This window comes from Dermacentor andersoni, chromosome 1 (assembly GCF_023375885.2).
Source record: "Dermacentor andersoni chromosome 1, qqDerAnde1_hic_scaffold, whole genome shotgun sequence".
Taxonomy (NCBI): Eukaryota; Metazoa; Arthropoda; class Arachnida; order Ixodida; family Ixodidae; genus Dermacentor; species Dermacentor andersoni.
The window spans coordinates 37,570,850-37,589,145 of NC_092814.1; the positions used below are offsets into that span (position 1 = coordinate 37,570,850).

Sequence of the window (18,296 nt, forward strand, 5' to 3'; positions counted from 1 at the left end):
TAAGCAATGAGAAGGTACTGACGTTATCAAGCTTTTTGAGTGTGTGTGCTCGTTTCCTGTACCCCCGGAAACAGCATGTGTTTTTACATTGTTGTCGAATAAACTTTTTGACTGTAACCAAAATATCTTCCCAGTGGTCCCTTAGCCTATAAGGCTGCAATACAAGGCAGAACATTCAGCAGCTACGACGCCAGTGACTCCTGGCGACCCGGCCCAAAAAGCGCCAAATCCGGACAGTCGCATGCGAATTTGGTCATACGGATCGATACTGTTTTTTTTTTTTATTCTTCAGCGTTACTTGAGGACCTCGATCGTGCTGCACAGCAACTTTAATTTGCGACGAGAAAAAGAAGGAAGAAATCACTCACGTTCCATTTTCGGACCGGCGCGCGACTCAATAGGGCCAACCCCAGCAACAAATACGAGAACAGCACGATGAAAAACAGGATGGCCCAGTGCGGAAGCGCCCAGTCGTCGCGGTGTTTCTGGATTCTGGGTCCGAGGTGGGCAACATTGTTGCTCACCTGACTCACTGCAGAAGCTGACAGCACTCTGTGGGCTGCAAACAGCCCGGGCGTCGAGTCGACAGCGGTTCCATTTGCAACAGCGCTTCCCTCTCCCTTCTACGAGTCGGGAGACACTCGACGCTCGCACTGCTGCCTGCGTCACCCGGCGGTCGAGCGCCAGTTGACCGCGCAACGCCCCACATCCTCCTCGTGGCGTGCGCAAGGCGTCCGTGCACTGACACGCAGCAGACACGAAAGCACGGCCGAGCGCTTATTTTCTCGTTAGCTCAGTGTTCGTTACTGCCGCCTGCGGTCACCTTACATACGAGGATGATTGTGCCTCGCTCATCAAGAGCCTCGGTCAGCAATTGTGCTTTTATGCTGCGTTGCTCGAACACGAACAACGTTGCGTGCTTTAAAATACACGAAATGCGAGAAATTTCCGTTCCTTAAGCTGGAGAACGATGCCTTGTTAGAGGAAAGAAAGATGGATAGGAGAACTAATGGAATGACTCAAAGCAAGACATGGCCTCGCTGGCTTCCCACTCGCCAGCACTTTATTATCGGCTTTAGAGAAGCGGCAAATGACACGAAAGGGTACGCGTACGTGCCATATTACATGGGGTTGGCGAGTGACAATATTTTTTAACCAAGTTGCATTGTATGCATTTAAAAACAGTCCTCCCGCGTTCGACAGTGACGTCACGCTAAAGATATCGCTGCATGGTTGTAGCTCACCAGTTTTCAAGTGTTACCGGCGCCTTTATCACTTTTCCTGGATCATGCTTTTGTCCCACTCTGCTTCGATTCGTCCATTTCTTTTTTTTTTTTAGCTCAGTGCAGCAATGTCCGTGTACAGCTCTTCCTGTCACTTGCTAAATTTAGGTCGTAGCACAAAAGCCTGTCATTTAGAGGAAAGCACTTCCTTTTTGTTTCTTTTTCCTTCTTGCGCTGAGACCTAGTTCTCCGGCAAGGCAGTTAAGGCGCCTTTCGATGGTAGCGTCAATATGCACGCCACAGCATTCTCTGCCGTTTTTACACGTCTTTAAGCCGACATTCCTAAAAAGACCTAATTTCCAGGATGTATTTGTGTTTATAGAAGCCCATGTTTTTAACCTGTAACGTTATTGACGGAAAGATAAAACAACACACATCTATTTCAACACTACGTGAGACTCATCCAGTAAAAAAAAGAAAGAAACATTTAGGAAGGTAGGCCAATGATAAAGATGATTACTGCATATTGAAATAAGGGGGACACTGCATATACCGCAATGCCAAAGCCAAGCAACAAATATTTAAGGAGGCGAAACAGGTCATTTCGTGTTCAACAGCTCAATTTGTGTTCAGTGATGTATTGGGAGACTTAGCATTATGATTGACATTATAGCTGCCGAAGATAAGAGTAAGGAGAGTGAAACAAAATAAACTTTTCAGCTGCACACAAGATAAATTCAAAGTTCAGCAGAAGAGTGCGGACCTTATAGAAGGCGACAAAGCACTTTCGTTACTAAGAAAGCAAGCAAGGCACCAAGCAAGCACACAAACAGAAGGAAACAAACCAAAAACAACTTCAGACCACCAGACACGTCGCAGTGACATTAGCCCACGGCATGTCGAGGTCTAATCGGCCCATGAGGTGAACGCTAACAAGCAAGTCGCCCCGACACACAGCCAGCGTGCGTCAGCGTGGACGATTCCACGATTCTCTATAGTAAGTCGACAGGCGTTTAAAATGATGACGCACATGTAAGTGAAATAAAAACAAAAACACACGGCGGTATCTGCGCTGCGCTCACGTATGCAGCTGTTGCCGTCTGCTCGGCAACGCACGCCATGATTTCATCTTGCCTCCATTCCAGCCGAACGTGGCCAGAAATTACAGCTTTTACAGCGAAACGAGTAAAGGTTGAACAGCACATCCCCGTTAATCCTTCCTCTTATCCCCAACAAATTGCGCCTCGGTGCTTTCTATAACAAGGATGGAAACCAATGAGCACTAGGAGTGAAATGGCACTCCACGTTCACCAGCTATGACAACGTCCGCAAAAAAAATTTTTCACCTGCAAGTGCGCTAATTGGGGCTGCAGTGACATGTAGTTTTCGCTAAACGCACAGAAAGCAAGTGTACTCAGCGGTGTTTCTTTTCACGGTGAATTCGGAACGTTACAAAGGCAAACGTAGGGCAGAATGACGTTATGGAAATCGCATTCTCATCATTCGCCTCTCTATATAAAAGAGTGTATAGGTTTTTAACAATTATCTGGGCACATGTAGCGGTACGAATACTGACTGAAACTTTAAAGCGCTATATATGCTTTGCCCGCTTCACTGTCACCGACTACGTCATGACACCTACCAAAGGACCTGAAAACACGCGTTCAAGCACGCTCAGGCACGGTTTTATTTGTCAACGCAAAAAACTCTGACGAAGGCCGTGGTATGGCAGAGACGTTGGCAGCTAACAGTGCTCTTTTTTTTTCTTATATGTGCCGCTTCTTTCTTAATCGCGTGTGTATGTATGTGCGAGCGTGGGCGTGTATGCGCAAATAGTACAACACTTTCTGATCACGAGTAATCCACCCTGTGGCAGCCCGGCAACATCGGCTACCTAAACCTGTAGATATCATACAGTCTAGCTCAAGTATATACACTCCTTTAGCTTGCTCCGCAGTGTTGGTGGAAGAAGGAGACACAGTACGTAATGAGAACCGTCAGAAGTCATGGATAGACTGAAATTCGTGTCCTGAGGACCTGGTTAATAGTGGAAAGCCTGGACCTTACGATGCCAGTTCAGGGCAATGATGACGCAGCCAGCTGATCCTGAGTGCGGCTAGGTGCTCAGTGGGGTGGCCTCAGTGAACGGTTCGTTGCCAATTCGTAACACCCATTTTAGCTTGCAAAACACCGCGCACACGATGGGTTATTGCTTCGAGAATCTCCTCCCCCAAGACTTTTCAAAAGGGTATTGTGCGATCGGAGTCATGAAAAGCAAAATGTTTCCTGCGATACCTTATTTCTATTTGCTTTCCTCTATAGTGGGCTCGAACGTCGCTGAAACCTGCGCAGCAGCGTCCGGTGAGTGCAGTGCTCCGTCTACTGTCCCTTGATTGGCCCGATTTTTTTGTTTTACTATTGAGTTGAATTCTGAGGTTTTACGTATCAAAAACCCCGATTTGATTATAAGGCACGCCGCAGTGGGGAACTCCAGATTAATTTTGACCACCAAGGGGCCTTTAACGTGCCCCCAAAGCATGGGACACGAGCGCTTTTTTCTTTCTTTTCTTCTTTTTTTTTTGCATTTAACCTTCGTCGAAATAAGACCGCCGCGGCCGGGATCTGATCGCGCGACCTCGTGCTTATATCAGCGCAACACCATAGCCGCTAAGCCACCGCGGCGGGTCTGTTTTCTTACTCACGCGGCGCACAACACAGAGCCGTTTATTGGTATTACTCTGCTGTTCGCACTCTCTGCCGTCGCACCACTAAAACCCGTGCTGCGTCGTGAAACTGAAGTTTGCTGCAGTGGCAGAAAAGAACAAATAAAGCTCGCACTAAAGAAGCGCGGTAAATATCCACATTATCGCGAACATGTTTACTATCAATTAACAATACCGTTACCTAAGAATACTCCTTGGTGGGCTAATTGGTTCATGTTGTGCGGATAAACATTAATGATCGCAATATTGAAATGAGGACCACGGAAGAATGAAGTAGACAAGGGAATCGTTTACTTAAGACTTCCTTGGTAGAAGAGAAAGTATCTCACATCTCTTTATGCGCGATATCTAGCAAACTTCATTGCAGTGCCCGTACGTGCACAAAGTACATAGCGCACAACAATGTGGCCAACTGGTATAATGTGCCCGTAGTGTTTTCGGCCCCGAGGAAGCTTGCCAAATTGTGCTTACAAACCAGTGGGTGCGAAGGCAAGAAAGGTGGCTGCAGCAAGAAGAATGCCAGACCACCTGTAGAATGTGCAGTTGGCGGGGTCTACGAAATACCACTCTCGCCTGCATAGGTCAGACTCGCAGATGCGTAAACGTCCGAGGAGGGGAACATGAATTAACCCTAAAAATAGTATTGACGAGATGCACTCAAGTGGTGCACTGCATGTATTGCACGTGCCAACCATCGTTTCAGATTATTTAGATCCTAGAAAGGAACACAGTTACCGCGCGTGGAATCATGTTAGCTTTCCATATAGTTCGGAAAGGACAGGATGGCAGCAGTTAGTCAACGGTATGTTTCCAGAGTAGATGCCAGATTTCAAATTAAAATAGCTGGAAGTGAGCGCTTTTCCTGCCTCCTAGCTACTGCCTCGAGCAACACTCGTCTTCATTTCGTGATCATGATCTTTATCAGCACAACACACTCGCTCGCTCGCTATACGTTTCTGACCAAGGTGTGTAATGTTCAAGGACTTGTAACTGTGCTAGTTGATAATTCATCTTAGCAAGCTACTTCAGAGCGCAAAAGAACACATTCGCATGCACGCACGCACGCACTCATACACACAAACATTGCAAGCCTATCCCCCCCCCCCCCCCCTTTTTTTCACACAAGTGCTCGTGTGGAAAAAAAAAGAGGGGGGGGGGCGACAACCTTTCTTGGAGTGTGTGCGAGTATCAGTGCGGCTCTATGTGTGCTTTTGCGCTATGGGGCCACTTACTAAGAGTGTAATGTGAACTGGCTTTGAAGAGTTTTAACATTTGCAATTATACTGTCAAGCGTCGTCGATGCGCGTTGACCGTTTTGTGTGCGCTATGCATTGCTTCAGCGCGTCTTTTAGTTCCCAGTTTCCACATCGCTGAACAGTTCTTTAGAATGTGGCAGTGTTTGATCGCCGCTTCTCGCGCTCCCTCGCCCTGCGGTGATACTGCAGCACACCTTTGTGTGAACGCGCTTTTTCTTTTTTTTTTTTCCCGTTCTGTAGCGTGTGCTTGTTCCGCGTGTCAGCTCACTGGGTTGTATCTGGCTGCTCGTCAGCTGTCACTGATTGGTCACGGCCAATAGGATCAAAGCAGGATTTCATAAAGAAATTATTTCAATCGCAGTCGAATAATCCACCGATGTCAAGCAGCTAAATGAAGGGCGGTGGGGATTCGCAAAGTCGAAGGAGAGTACCACTGTCCGATTGCACAGTGACAGAAAGTATGGGGGAGCCTCAATTCAGCAAGAGTGTGCAGCTACTGAAAATCCAGTCAGAATATACAAGTTTGATATCGCAAACAACGACCCCTTACATGATCATGCTGGCTGTTCTTTGAAAAGATGTGTCAGTAGCATTCCCCTTGAACAATTATAGTAGTACTTACGTTGGAACGATGTAGCTGCAAACACTATTATAAGCTCAGGTTGACTATCTGAATTTAGGCCTACTGACGAAAATTCACATGCATAATCAACCAATTGGTTATAAAACAATAATAATTTTGTTGAAATAAGTAGTTCACTCTCTTTATTCTAGCTACACTTCATACAACGCTTCGTACTACTTAGTGTCTTCTGCTGCCGTTTCCTGGCGACACGCTTGAGCTCGCACTGCTGACATCAAAGCCCCGCTCTTCAGGCGACCGACGATCTATACGAACTGACATCGGAAGAAATACTGCTTTTTGCAGAGTAAAGTATACTACCTCTTGACAAGTATACATACCGTACAACTAAAATGAGCCTACATAAAAGCCTCTCAAGTGACGCGGCTTTGGTCACCTGATTTGTGGAGAAAGATGCGAAGGAGAGTTAACCGGATATACAGGCAGCATTTTAGATCAATGCAACATTATGCTGCCCGCAGTGGTTACTGTATGGACCACGTGATAGCTAAAGGTGGAAGCCAGGATGAAGTCGGTATTAGTGTTCTCTAGCAGCACATGTCACCTTTCTAGAGGGGGAACCATTTATTGACACTACGGATATGGCGATCATGGAAGGCTGTTCCCCGCGTTTCATGCGTTTAGCATTCTTTGGGAACTAACCATAATTTCCTTGTGAATGTCTAAGCGTTCCCGTGTGCCGACCCCGAAGATAGTTCAGCCTAACACAGCGCTAAAAACCGCATGGTGGTGCAGGTGGTACCATGCAGTGGCGTGGTGGTAAGGCGAGCGTTTTCGCATTCGTTCCTCGTGACAGCCAGTTTTCAGACTCTGTCGTAGAGACGCTGCGCCTCTGGTCGCAGTCGCTGCACGGGGTTACCTGCTGGTCAACGAGGAAGTCGCGCTCGAAGTACCGGTTGGCTCGCGCGCGCGACTTACGCTCAGTCCGCACGCCCTTCCGCACGCCTTCTGCACGGGTGCGGTCGCGAGGAACACTGCACACAGGCGCGCAAATTTCCGTTTGCTTTAGACGCGCCGACCGAAAGTAAATTAAAATGTGTGAACCTGTGTGCGACTTGTGCAAGTTTGCGCATGTCCGCAAGCGTGTGGAAAGCCGTGTGGATAGAGCGCAAGTCGGCCTTAAGACACGGTGGTAAGGGCAGCGCCACCCATAACACATAGCGCAACATATAGAGCAAAGAATAACCACATCTCAAAGTATGCTAAACATATTCTCGGATAGCAAATGGGGTTGGTTCTCCATAAATTTTTATCCATCAGGTTTCCGAGTTGGATGGTGCCAGAAGGTGAACCAGAACATTGCCTGTTTGGAGCAGCGACCGAGTCCGACTAAGAGGTGGATGGTTCGAAGTGATGATGATTTCTAATGTCATCATCTTCGAAATGGGGCGGCGACAAACAGTGACCTGGCATTGAGCTGATCAATATTAAAAACATCTATTGCAATCTAGCATTTTGCCTATCTTTATTTAATATTCTTTCTGTTTGCTATGATCATAGTTTCTTACTATAACACCTAGAGGGAAATCTGGCGCTGCTGCGCTGTTGTAAGCATGCGAATGCCGGTACTTTTCGGATTGGCATCGTTCTCGGAGAGCCAGGACACCTTGAAAACACGACTGGCTAGTGCCGTTCCGCCTGCCACAATGATTAATGTCCTAATAAAATTACGCGTAAAAAGCAGTTTTAGTTTTAATATTACACAAAAACATGTTTCGTTTAATTAGGATTAATTGTGATTCGATATACAATTATATGAAAGGTAAAAAGTATCAGTGGACCGCTAAAGTTTGAGGACAGACGACAAGATACGCGCTCGCTTTGGAGCAGTTGGTCGTCTGTTGTACCTTTTCTTCGCTTAATTGATTACGCGTTGTCGGTGAGTAAATTTCATTAAAAGATATAATTTGGGTGAATGAAAACCTTTTATGAAGATCGTATTTGAGTGCAGCCATATCCACGTTTTAGACAAAGCCTCGTACAACACGAGCCAACACAAGCCTCGGATACCCATATATCGTCATTACCATCACGGCACAGCGCTCTTCAGAAAACTCGCACAGACGGCGGCACCAGATTTACCTCTTAATATATGAGAAACTCTATGGCTATGATCGCCCGTTGCCCGGAAGCTATTCTCGATAACCGGTCTTTGTCTTCGCCGACGAACTGCTGCCGCTGCGGTTTGCGGGAAGAACGATTTCTGCACGCGCTTCCAATCATGCTCGGTATCCGTGCAACTTGACACCCCTCGTCTGCTTGACCCATGGATTAATGGTTTCAGAAATACGAACAAAGACATGTTTCGCTGTGTGACCTTCTGCTTGTCGAACTCGTCTTGGCGAATTCTTCAGCGTGGCGAAGCTTGTCAGTGGGGCACCACAATGTTTTACACAGAGTCCACAAAAGCAAAAAACCCACGGGTCCAATTAAAAGTGGCGAAAGCTACAAGAGCTTCCTTGAATGAGAAAGGAGTTTTCTCAAGCGCACACAAACTTTACACGTACGTCGGCCAGTTGCGAAACAGGGGCCGTATCTGTCCATGGCTCCTGAATCCGGCCCGCAGATCGGCTCTACACGTGCGGAAATATAATGAAAGTGCTCAGCTACTTGAGACCGTGCCGGTCCTTTGTCTAGAGTGCTGTCTGCCTGAACTTGAACATTGCACTGAGACAATGTCTGTATTGACGAGAACAGCAAATTAAGTTGTATGGAAGTTGGAAATGCGTGGCCACTGCGCTTCACGATGAGTTTATCTGGAAGACAGAGATGCCGATGTTCACAAAGTCGTATACTTGCACTCAGGTCCAGAATTAATGTTCTGTTGAAACACACTCACGCGAATGGCGGAATCTTGGTCCGTCGGGAAAGGCTCTGAATGTATAATGGAGGTACACGTAGCTAAGAAAATGCTGGTGTGCAGCTATCGAACAATGCTTGTGTCTTCGCGCTTCAGTGCTGATGGCGGCACTGGCTAAAGTTACAATTGTAGCAATGCAACTACTCGCATATACCGGCTCTATACACAAGACTCTGGGCAATGCCCTCTGGCAAACAAGCTCGTACATATATATACACGAAGGGGGCTCCGGCGAAGCGGTGCCTGATCGCGCGACCTTTACGGCCCCCTATACACGCGGCCAGCGAAGCGTGTGAGAGGCTCGTTACGCGCAGTCTCGAGAGGGCCATCAGGCCGTTGAGGAACCGACCGCCTGCTAGGTTCGAGCGTGAAAGCCGCTAGCTATGTACTACGTAGATGGCTGCAGCGGCGACAGGCATCCCCAAGAGCGAGCCACAGTTCGATATAGGTTCGCGCACACAAGAAAGGTCCAGAGGGTGCTGTACATGCACCACGCGCAGCGCGATCGCCAAAAGCCGCAGCATTCGGCGCACCGTTCTGAGGAGGCGTGCACCGGAGACACCAGTTACTGAAGCCGCGGGGACGCAAGGAGTGATATCAGGTGGCTGCTAAAGATGCATTTCATAGGACATTTTAGCGCCACATGTATCCTTATTGTTCGCGGGAACAGCGCCATCTTTGAAGTGGCGTAGATACCTCAATCACTGTATGCATGATGAAAACAGCGCTTCCTTGCACACATAGCGACAGCCAGTAATAGCATATTGAATGGTTCAATAACAATGAGGGCTTTTGCTTTCTTCACACGTATTCGAGGCGTCTTACTTTTTGCGATGCATCAGAGGGAGGAAGCCGGCGTACCGCCGCGATCGATGCACGGATAAGCAGGTAATGTCGACAACTTATTAAGGCCATAAGGAAGAGAATCCGTCGTTGTAGGCAACAAGTGGTACCAAAAATCATCATCAGCGTCTTGTATGACGTAAGTAATACAAAGTTAGAACAAGTTAGAGTAAGGTGACTTAAGGTGAAGTAAAGTGACTGAAGGTGGAATAAAGTGGACTAAGGTTGGTACATATTAGAACAAGGTGAATTAAGGTAGAGTTGTGAAGGACACGTGACAATGTAAGACGTACATTATCATGGACATAACTAATTGATCAGAGAAGTCATAATGCTTTCCCATTCAAAGCACGTAAGAATACTTAAGGGGCCCCTCACCAGGCCCCATAGCGAATTTTGGTTATATGATGGAAGTTGTTACGTGTCCTCTACGGAGCGTTCTGCCGCAAATATTTTTCAAATCGGCTAATTAATAGCGGAGATAGAAATATTTCAGTGCCGCGAACCCATGATTTCAGTAGGCGAGCTCCACTGCATAGAGACTCTTTCCACTCGCCCCGTCGAGCATCCGCAAGCGGAATTCCTTCCGCTGCGTTCTCCCATGCCGGACCTCGAGGATCGCGTGACACATACGTCACGGATCCCGCTTTTACTTTCTTTTTCTCCTGGCATTTTTTTTTTCCTTTTTTTTTTTGCAGCGATGCGCTTTACCATTGGCGGCGTTGCGCGCGAGCTGTTATCGTTTCGCGCAGCGCACGATTTTGCGCGCTGTGCGCAAGTACACATGACTAGCGGTATAATTCAGTGCCACACGAATACTGAGGCAGAACAAGCGGATCGCAGAGCATGATCACGCGCTGGACCACGGTAGAAAATGGCATAGTTTCGATGCCTGCCCACGTGACCGCACGACCGTGGGAACAAGCAGACGAAGCGGAAGTACATCTCTCTTGCTTCGGTGCAAAGTAAAACAAAAAACACGCAGCCATTCCGTTTGCGTGTTTTATTATTTCTCTAAACTTAAATTCGCCAATTCAAGCAACAGATCACATGGATAACGGATGATGTCTTGAATAATTCTCGAAGTCGCATGTCACCACGAGCGACGTCGCACTGTGGACACGACTACGTAGGAGCAGGTACACGAGTGCGTCACCGTCCGTCTTGGAGCGCGGTGGCAGCGAGAAGAAGGGAAAATGGCGTTCGGTTTCAAATTTCAGATCTTTTCGCGGCACGTAGCCATGCAATACTTTGCGGACACGATTGTTACCGCGCAATATGCTCTGCGCTTGTTAGCTCGAAATGGCCAGACCTGGTGAAGGGCCCTTTAAGTGACTGTCAATTTTTTGTCTTACGCCTTCTCAGCAGCACACAGAATGAAGTGCAGCCTACAGGATGCTTGCATTTGTAAAAAAGCATAGAGGGATATATATAGCGCAAAAGCGCGCAGGTCACCTACAGAATATGTAGTTAGCCTACGTTTCAGTAGTTTGTGAACCAACTGAAAAACAGAACATGAATTGCAGAAAAAATGAAGAGTGATGAAGAGTGATAGCGAGAAGCGATATCGTTTTATCACAGCTGCTTTGCTCGTACTATTTAACCTAAATATATGGCAAACATTTGGCAAAGATCAACCGTCCGCTAGACGCAGCACAAAGCACCTCAGCTTCCTCAGCTATCCCCGTTCCTGCTTGTTTCTTCGCTTAGATGAGACGAAAAAGAAAACGCACCGCCCAAGCACTCCATACAGATGGTTAACCAGCAAAGCTGACACGAGAGGCCCCGGCGTTTATCACTGGGTTAATCCCGACGGTTCAATAAACGACGTCTTGGTAGACTGCCGGATCCCAGGTACGCAGTTGCTGCTTGCGATCGGCTGCCCGAGCCTGTTCTTGTGCCCGCGGGTAGCAGCATCGGTACGGCGTAGACGAGCCCGATCCCGGTTATGCTCGCGGCGTTGCTGATCAAAAGCTGCCTGCTCCTCAGGAGTACGTATGACACGTGGCCTACCCATTTAGGAGCCGGAGAGGTACTGCTGCGCGCGCGCTCGAGTGCGACGGAGAGCAACGATGTCAACACTGGCGTAGCCAGTCGCACGGCTCTTTTTTTTTCGCGCATGGGTTTGCGCCAGAGTTTTCAGCGTACAGGCGACAGAGACAGAGGGACGAATCGGTTAGCCATATACAGCTTCGCTGTAATATTCCTCGCAAGTGACCTCTATAGCGGCCGCTTGAAGCTCCTGCAGAGAGTTTTCAGCTGTCACGCAAATCGGTCATCCAGCTATCTTTCCTTCAATGGAATTCACCCAGAGCTGGAGACGTATAAGTGGCGGTGCTCTACGGGCGCAAGTTAATGTTGTGGTGCGTAATTTTCAACTCATGAGGCTCCCTTTTCTAGTTGTAAGACATGAATTATGGAGACAGTAATCTTATGATAGCTTGAGCGAGCTTTGGTAAGTGCAGCTGCATTCGGATTCCGTTCCTGCTAGATCCTGGCATAAGCTTGAGCATCATGTAATTCAGCTGTTTCGTGCATTATCTGGCGGGAGTGTGCTGCTTTCACAGTGAAGCTGGATGCCTCGACCGTCCAAGGAAATGTTCGAGTCGTTGGCGTGGTACGCAAAACACTCCCCATAAGTGGGCCGATCCCGGAGATAGTGCAATGCCGGGTCGACCCGCGGTGGAGGAGAAGCAGGAGTTAAGCACTCCCCATACGTGGGCCGATCCCGAAGATGGAAGCCGCGAAGGAGGTGTAGTTCGCCATTAAGGGGCCCACATACACAGCTTCGCTGGTCATCCTTCTTCAGAGTGGAAGGGCACCTAGTTTTTTTTTTTAATCCGAATTTTTTTTTTTACAGAACTCGGAAAGAAAGGCTACATATGACTTGCCGAGGGCCACACGAACACGAGCGCCAATGAAACGTATGTTCGATACTGAGTTCGTCGAATGCGTTGTCGCTCGCTATTGCCTTGCGCTGCTTGATTTCCTCAAATTGTTAATCGGCTGTTCTTTGTGTGTGCGCACGCGCATCTCAAAAAGTTACCTGTCGAGTATCCTCAGTAATTTCTCACTGTCTTTGTATGTAAACAGCATATGCCAACAAATTTGTTAGCATAATAAACGTAATGCATTTTAGTATTTAATACTCTTCTAACTCAAAGGGTACACAGAAAGCTTAGCAATGCGCTCATCACTCCTGTAACTACTCCAACATTGCTATTAAGCCATAGATGGTGCCCAAAGTAACTAACATGAAGTGTCAAAAGCGAAAGCCACATTGGGATTATTTTGTACTGGACGCTTGTTTATCTATGCAAGACTTTTACAGAAGCGCTGAAACGCCGCAGTTTTCGACGAAAGAACTAAACAATTCGCTCCACCTTTGGGCTAGTGAAGATCGCAACATTTTTATAAACGTGTCTCTGGTGTTTCGCAAGTGCGTGAGGTGCGTCACAGCGCACAACAGTGAGAAATGCTTAACATCAGTGGAACAGCGTTTTAAAATTGTTATAGCAGCCGTCTACCAGTATAGTCCGTCCGTCAAGAAAGCCACGAAACGTCAGTCAGGGCTTTCTTGATATGCACGGTACGCCCCTCACCGTTTGAACGTCGCACTACCAAGGTCCTCGATGTGAACTTGAAAACGACGCGCGAGCACGACGGCTAACAAAATGGTACCAGCAAAGAACTTTCCCGCAACACAGACGACGTTTCCAATGAGCTCGGCGTCGACATTTGGTCAACGCTCCACCACACTTGCCTTCCACCTTGACGGAGGCGAAGCCCGAGTCGCTCCCGATACCGTTCTCGACGACCACCTGGTACTTGCCGCTGTCGTCGCAGCAAGCGTCCCGGATGCGCAGCTCAGAGCAGCAGTGTCGTTCGCTGGAGACGTTCACGCGGTCCCCGGCTGGCAGCACGGGTTTGCCCTGCGAAATGAAGCATCACCTGTACGGCAGTCTCGGCGCGCATGCGCTCTGTGTTACTGAGCCGTCTTGCTTATGTGTCACTTCTTTACCCAAGCGATAACAAGGCGAACGCAGAGTCCACACGGAAACGCCTGGCTGCAAACTGCGTTTATTATCTTTGTTGCAAGCCCCGAATGTAGAAAAGGGCGGCCGGACAGCGCCCGGCCATGCGAAAGACGAGCACGCCGGCTCCAAGGGTCAGATCAGACTCGGCGCGCTCGTAAGAAAAGGGGCTCCGAGTTTATTTTGTGCACTTGGGGTAATCTAACATGCGCACAGAGCATAGTACACGAGCATTTCTGCATTCGCCACCAACGAAATGAACTAAATTCGGGAGTTTTATGTTCCAAAACCACGATTTGACTGTGAGGCATGCTGTAGTGGGGGACGCCGGGTTAATTTTGACCACCAGGGGATCTTCAGCGTGCCAAAAAATGCACGGAACACAGGCATTTTTGCATTTCGCTCCCATCGAAATGCGGCCGCCACGGCCGGGATTTGATCCCGTGACCTCTTGCTTAGCAGCGCAACACCACAGCCACTAAGCCACCGCGGCGGGTTGGCCACCATAGGAATGGGGCCGCCGCCGCTACCGGGAATCGAAGCCGCGACCTCGGGCCCAGCAACTGGCAGAATCTACAGCCACTGCAGTGCGTCCACCGCAGCGGAATTGAGGAAAAAAGGCCTGCTCAAAAACAGAACTTGCGTCTCGCCTCTGGCCCGTACGTGCTCCACACGCTCAACAACACTCATACTCGGTAGTGACAATATATGGCATGTGTGTGTGCGTGTGTCAGCCACTCTTAGTAAGTTCTCACACCATGCGCGCTGATGTTGCTTACCAGATATCCTAATGCGTGGTTGCTTTCGTCAGGCCCCGCACACTGCATGGGGCCACTTTTGCATCCCTCCCACTGATGGCGCCGCAGTCGTAAATTGTATTACACATCACAACCACGAGCGCTGGTTTTGCTGTGAGAATACGGTGCTGCCTACGCCGAGCCCCATAAATTTCTGTTGCGCAAACTTTCATCCAATATGGAATAAAAAGAACCAAGAATGAGCGCTTTATAACGTTGCAAATATGGAGCGACATACAGTGGCGGTCGCGAGCCGTAACAAGCCGACTCAATATTCAAGCCAGCTTCGGCTGGGCTCACCATGTGCTCGCGCCGCATGCGGCCTCACCTCCACCCCTTCCCCCCATATTTTTGTCCTCATAGGAATCTGAAGTGCGGCTTTCGCTGCTTTACGAAAACGCGTGAAAAAACAAAAGTTGCCGCCGCTGTACACGCGACTGAATATTGTGAACATCTTCAGGCAAGACATTGATCGCTTGAAGCTTGAGTTTCACTTCTTGCAGGCTGTAGGGCATACCGTTTCTATTCCTTCAGTAGCTACGCGGTTACTGCATTTAAAGCAAACTAAACTGAGAATGTACGAGCAATTTTGACACGATAATGGCCCGGACAATGTTTATTTAATGATGGAAAGCATGCCTGTTTTCAGTGGGCAGGGAAGGGTAGAAAGTCTCACCAACACATGATGCGATTGCAAGCGACCACATATCACGACAGCACTCGACATGCAATAAGCACTGATTTCAGATAGAACATGCCCAAATGCTCACTGAGTGATAAAATACAGTTTAGCAATCGATTTCTTACTACCGCCACATGCCAGTTATTTTCGGCGCTTGTTATCTGTCCTTAATGACCAACGAGATGGTGTCCATCTTTCGTAAAGGTATGTACCTATGTGCTCCAAATGTTGCATGAAACGTAACAACAGTAATTTCTGTGTTTTCGTGTATTCAGTGTTTTCTTAATGAATTTACAAGCACTAATATCAATTACCAGCGTAGCTGGTCATTGAATAACCTGCTCTTGGCCTATAGTTCGTTCTTGCAACTGGCCGTTCTTGCCGCAAAAAACACACACACAAAAGGCAAAGGAAACACACTCGACGACGCAGGCGGCCACCCTTGTCATCATGTTTGTGTTTATTTTGCCTTTTGTACCTGTGCTTCTTGTGGCAATTATCTCACTTAGCTGGTCGTCGTTCCGTTAATTACACAAAGTCCATAAATAATTTTCTTAAACACAACTTCTGCCAGACTTCTCGCGTTTGCATGACACTGTCTAGAAAATATATTTTTACAGCACATTTTGCGTATGAACAGTATAAGATTGCATGTGTGATGTCAGTATTCCACATACTCTTGCCTGTTTGTCACACAACTGATGCTTACTAAGCACGTCGAACATAGTTGCATTACCACAAATCGAAAACAAAACATGATTACTTATCACTAAAAAATAACTGCACCGCAATGTGCCATTTAAACGAGTTTCTGGACTCAAAGCAAGATTAAATTACGATCGCATGTAGACGCTTCGCCAGGCAAAACGAATCCGTGCTCCCGGAAACCGAGAAGCGGCTTTCGTGAATGCCACATATCGCCACTGTTGCATATGTATATGTGTTCACATCGAACACCAGAGGAAGAAGAACGCCAATTCAAGTCCTTTTCTTCAGCTAAGTGTCCTGTGCTTTCACTTTCGGAGATGTGCAGGGAAAGCGACGGCTACACGGACAACATGGCTTCTCATCAGCCATCCAGCTGATCAAGCTGTACTGTATTTATACCCTGAGGGTACTGAAAATAAATAAATGAGTAAATAAACAAATAAACAAATAAATAAACAGATAAATAAATACGAGGGCAGTAACAGAAGGGACAGCTTAAATGCGCAGAAAGTTGCGCATGACTGACAAAAATGAATAAAACAATAGATAAACGATAACGTAGGTATGCTGCAGTGGAAAAAGAAATGCAGTAAAAATTTCTAGAAAAGGGTTGCGACAGACGCCGTACCAGCCAGGAGGTGAAACGTCAAGCACATGTGTTGTGTCCTCGACATCGCCTCCGCTACATCAAAAGTCGGTGGCACAATAAACCGCATGAGTGAGCCACCGGGTTGACAAATTCACGCTTAAGGAGAAGATACAGCGCAACAGAGAGGAAGTCTGGAAGGGAAAGCGCAATCCACAATCCAATCCATGTCAGTTTGTTTCTCGCACTTCTCCGTCTGCGCTTCGCTGTATCTTTTCCCGAAGCACAATGAACCAACTAGACAGGTAAGAAGTTTTACTGCTAAACTCACGCCTTTGGTCCAGGTGACTCGCGGGGCCGGAGTGCCGACGAAGAGGACGCCGAGGTGAACGTGGCCGCCGATGACCGCCACCACGCTCTCGGGGCCGCGTACAATCTTGGCCGGCAGCGGGTCGGCCCCATTGCAGGACAACCTGCGAGGACAATACGCGCCAAGGAGACTCGCAGCACATCCCGCTGTTGTCGCTGTTGTTACCCGACCGAAACGACACGTAAGCACGAGGGAGGTTCATGTCGCTGACGATGATGTCCTCGAAAAATTGCATTACGCACTTCTGAGAGGTCGATAATCGGGTTGGTAGCAAAAAAAAAAAAAAAAAAAAAAAAAAAAGAACTAGAAAAAAAAGATAAATGAACATATAAAAGAGGTCAATCATATGTGATATATGACTGGCGATCAAACATTTATATTGGCTGTTATTCTTTCATTCCGTGGCTCATACCCGCTATGGCGGATTAACAAAGAATCGTGTTAAAGCAAAATGATAACAAATAGTAAGTTTGTTTGAAGGCTGTGGCTGTAGGCACGTCCGACCTTTCCTTCCAACTTTCTGTACAGATACGTTAGATAGATTCGCCAGTTTCTTTTCTCTTTTTTTTAATGGAAGTGGGTCCGACGTTTCTCGTTGGTTTCGCCATGTTGGATACGTCGGGCATAAGCCCGTGGAACAGCTAAATACACGTTTCCCTCTTGTCAGCTCTTATATTATGTTTGGTGCGGTGCAGCGTGACATGTGTGCCTGTTTCGGCGCAGCTCGCGCAGATCAGCGTGCTCACCAACAGCTGCAACAACTGCCGCATCGGCTCCTGCAGCGCTGATGCGCGATTTCACAGGGAAAAAAAAAAAAAAACGCATTCCATTCGGCGCCCCTCGACGCGATGCTTTGACAGCGCGTGCTTATCGCAAATATAGCAATACTGTAATTACGCTTTGCTACCCATCCACTAAGCGAAGGGTGGAAATCCGTTCGCGTTGCAGCATTTCACAATTACGAAGACGTCAAAGTGGAAACTACGATCGACAAATTAACAGAAGCGTTAACTAGCGAAAGACGGGAAGCGCAACGTACAGGCAGTTCCGCCGAGCGCTCTTGAAGTCGCCCTCAGTTTTTGTTCGCCAACAGGCGCGAGGGACACTTGTCGTGCCGTTTGCTTTTTTTCGCCCAAAGCGGTTCTTTCTTGACGCTTTTTCAGAAGAGTGCTTTAGTCACAATCCCAGGAAAATCACTAATAAAAGCTCGAAAATTTGTTGCGCGAGTTACAGCGTCATATTAGACGCCATCGTTCTGGATATGATTCAAAGCATTTTCGGCCATGTCAGTAGAATACACACACTTCCTCTTTGATGCTGCTTCGTGTGCTTAAGGTAGTTAATGCTGCACACATGGGGTCCTGCGCAAACGTGATCGAAAATACGCGTACAATATCTCACTTCCATGGTAATCACTGCCAACACGGCTGAGGATTCGCTTTCTAACGAAACACGCAGTGGCTGTTTGTGTTTAATATCTCGTAGATTAAATGTCAGAGGAGAACGTACGTAAGGCGTGCGAAAATTTGTTTTTAGAAACGCCGAAATCAGCAAAAATCAAGCGGCAGTAA

The 18,296-nt window shown here is 47.7% G+C and overlaps 1 protein-coding gene across 6 annotated transcripts in view; it reads right to left on the bottom strand.

Moving 5' to 3' along the window:
- The window catches only part of LOC126545261 (myosin light chain kinase, smooth muscle-like), a 263,214-nt gene that overhangs the window by 51,587 nt on the left and 193,331 nt on the right, over window positions 1-18,296 (bottom strand). For all 6 annotated transcript variants that reach the window (XM_050193041.3, XM_055061326.2, XM_055061328.2 and 3 more), the window contains 2 exons: window positions 16,687-16,828; window positions 13,312-13,480 (listed from right to left, as the gene is read on the bottom strand). In XM_050193041.3, the coding sequence (XP_050048998.2) occupies window positions 13,312-13,480; window positions 16,687-16,828 (311 nt within the window). The remainder of the gene's footprint in view (window positions 1-13,311; window positions 13,481-16,686; window positions 16,829-18,296) is intronic.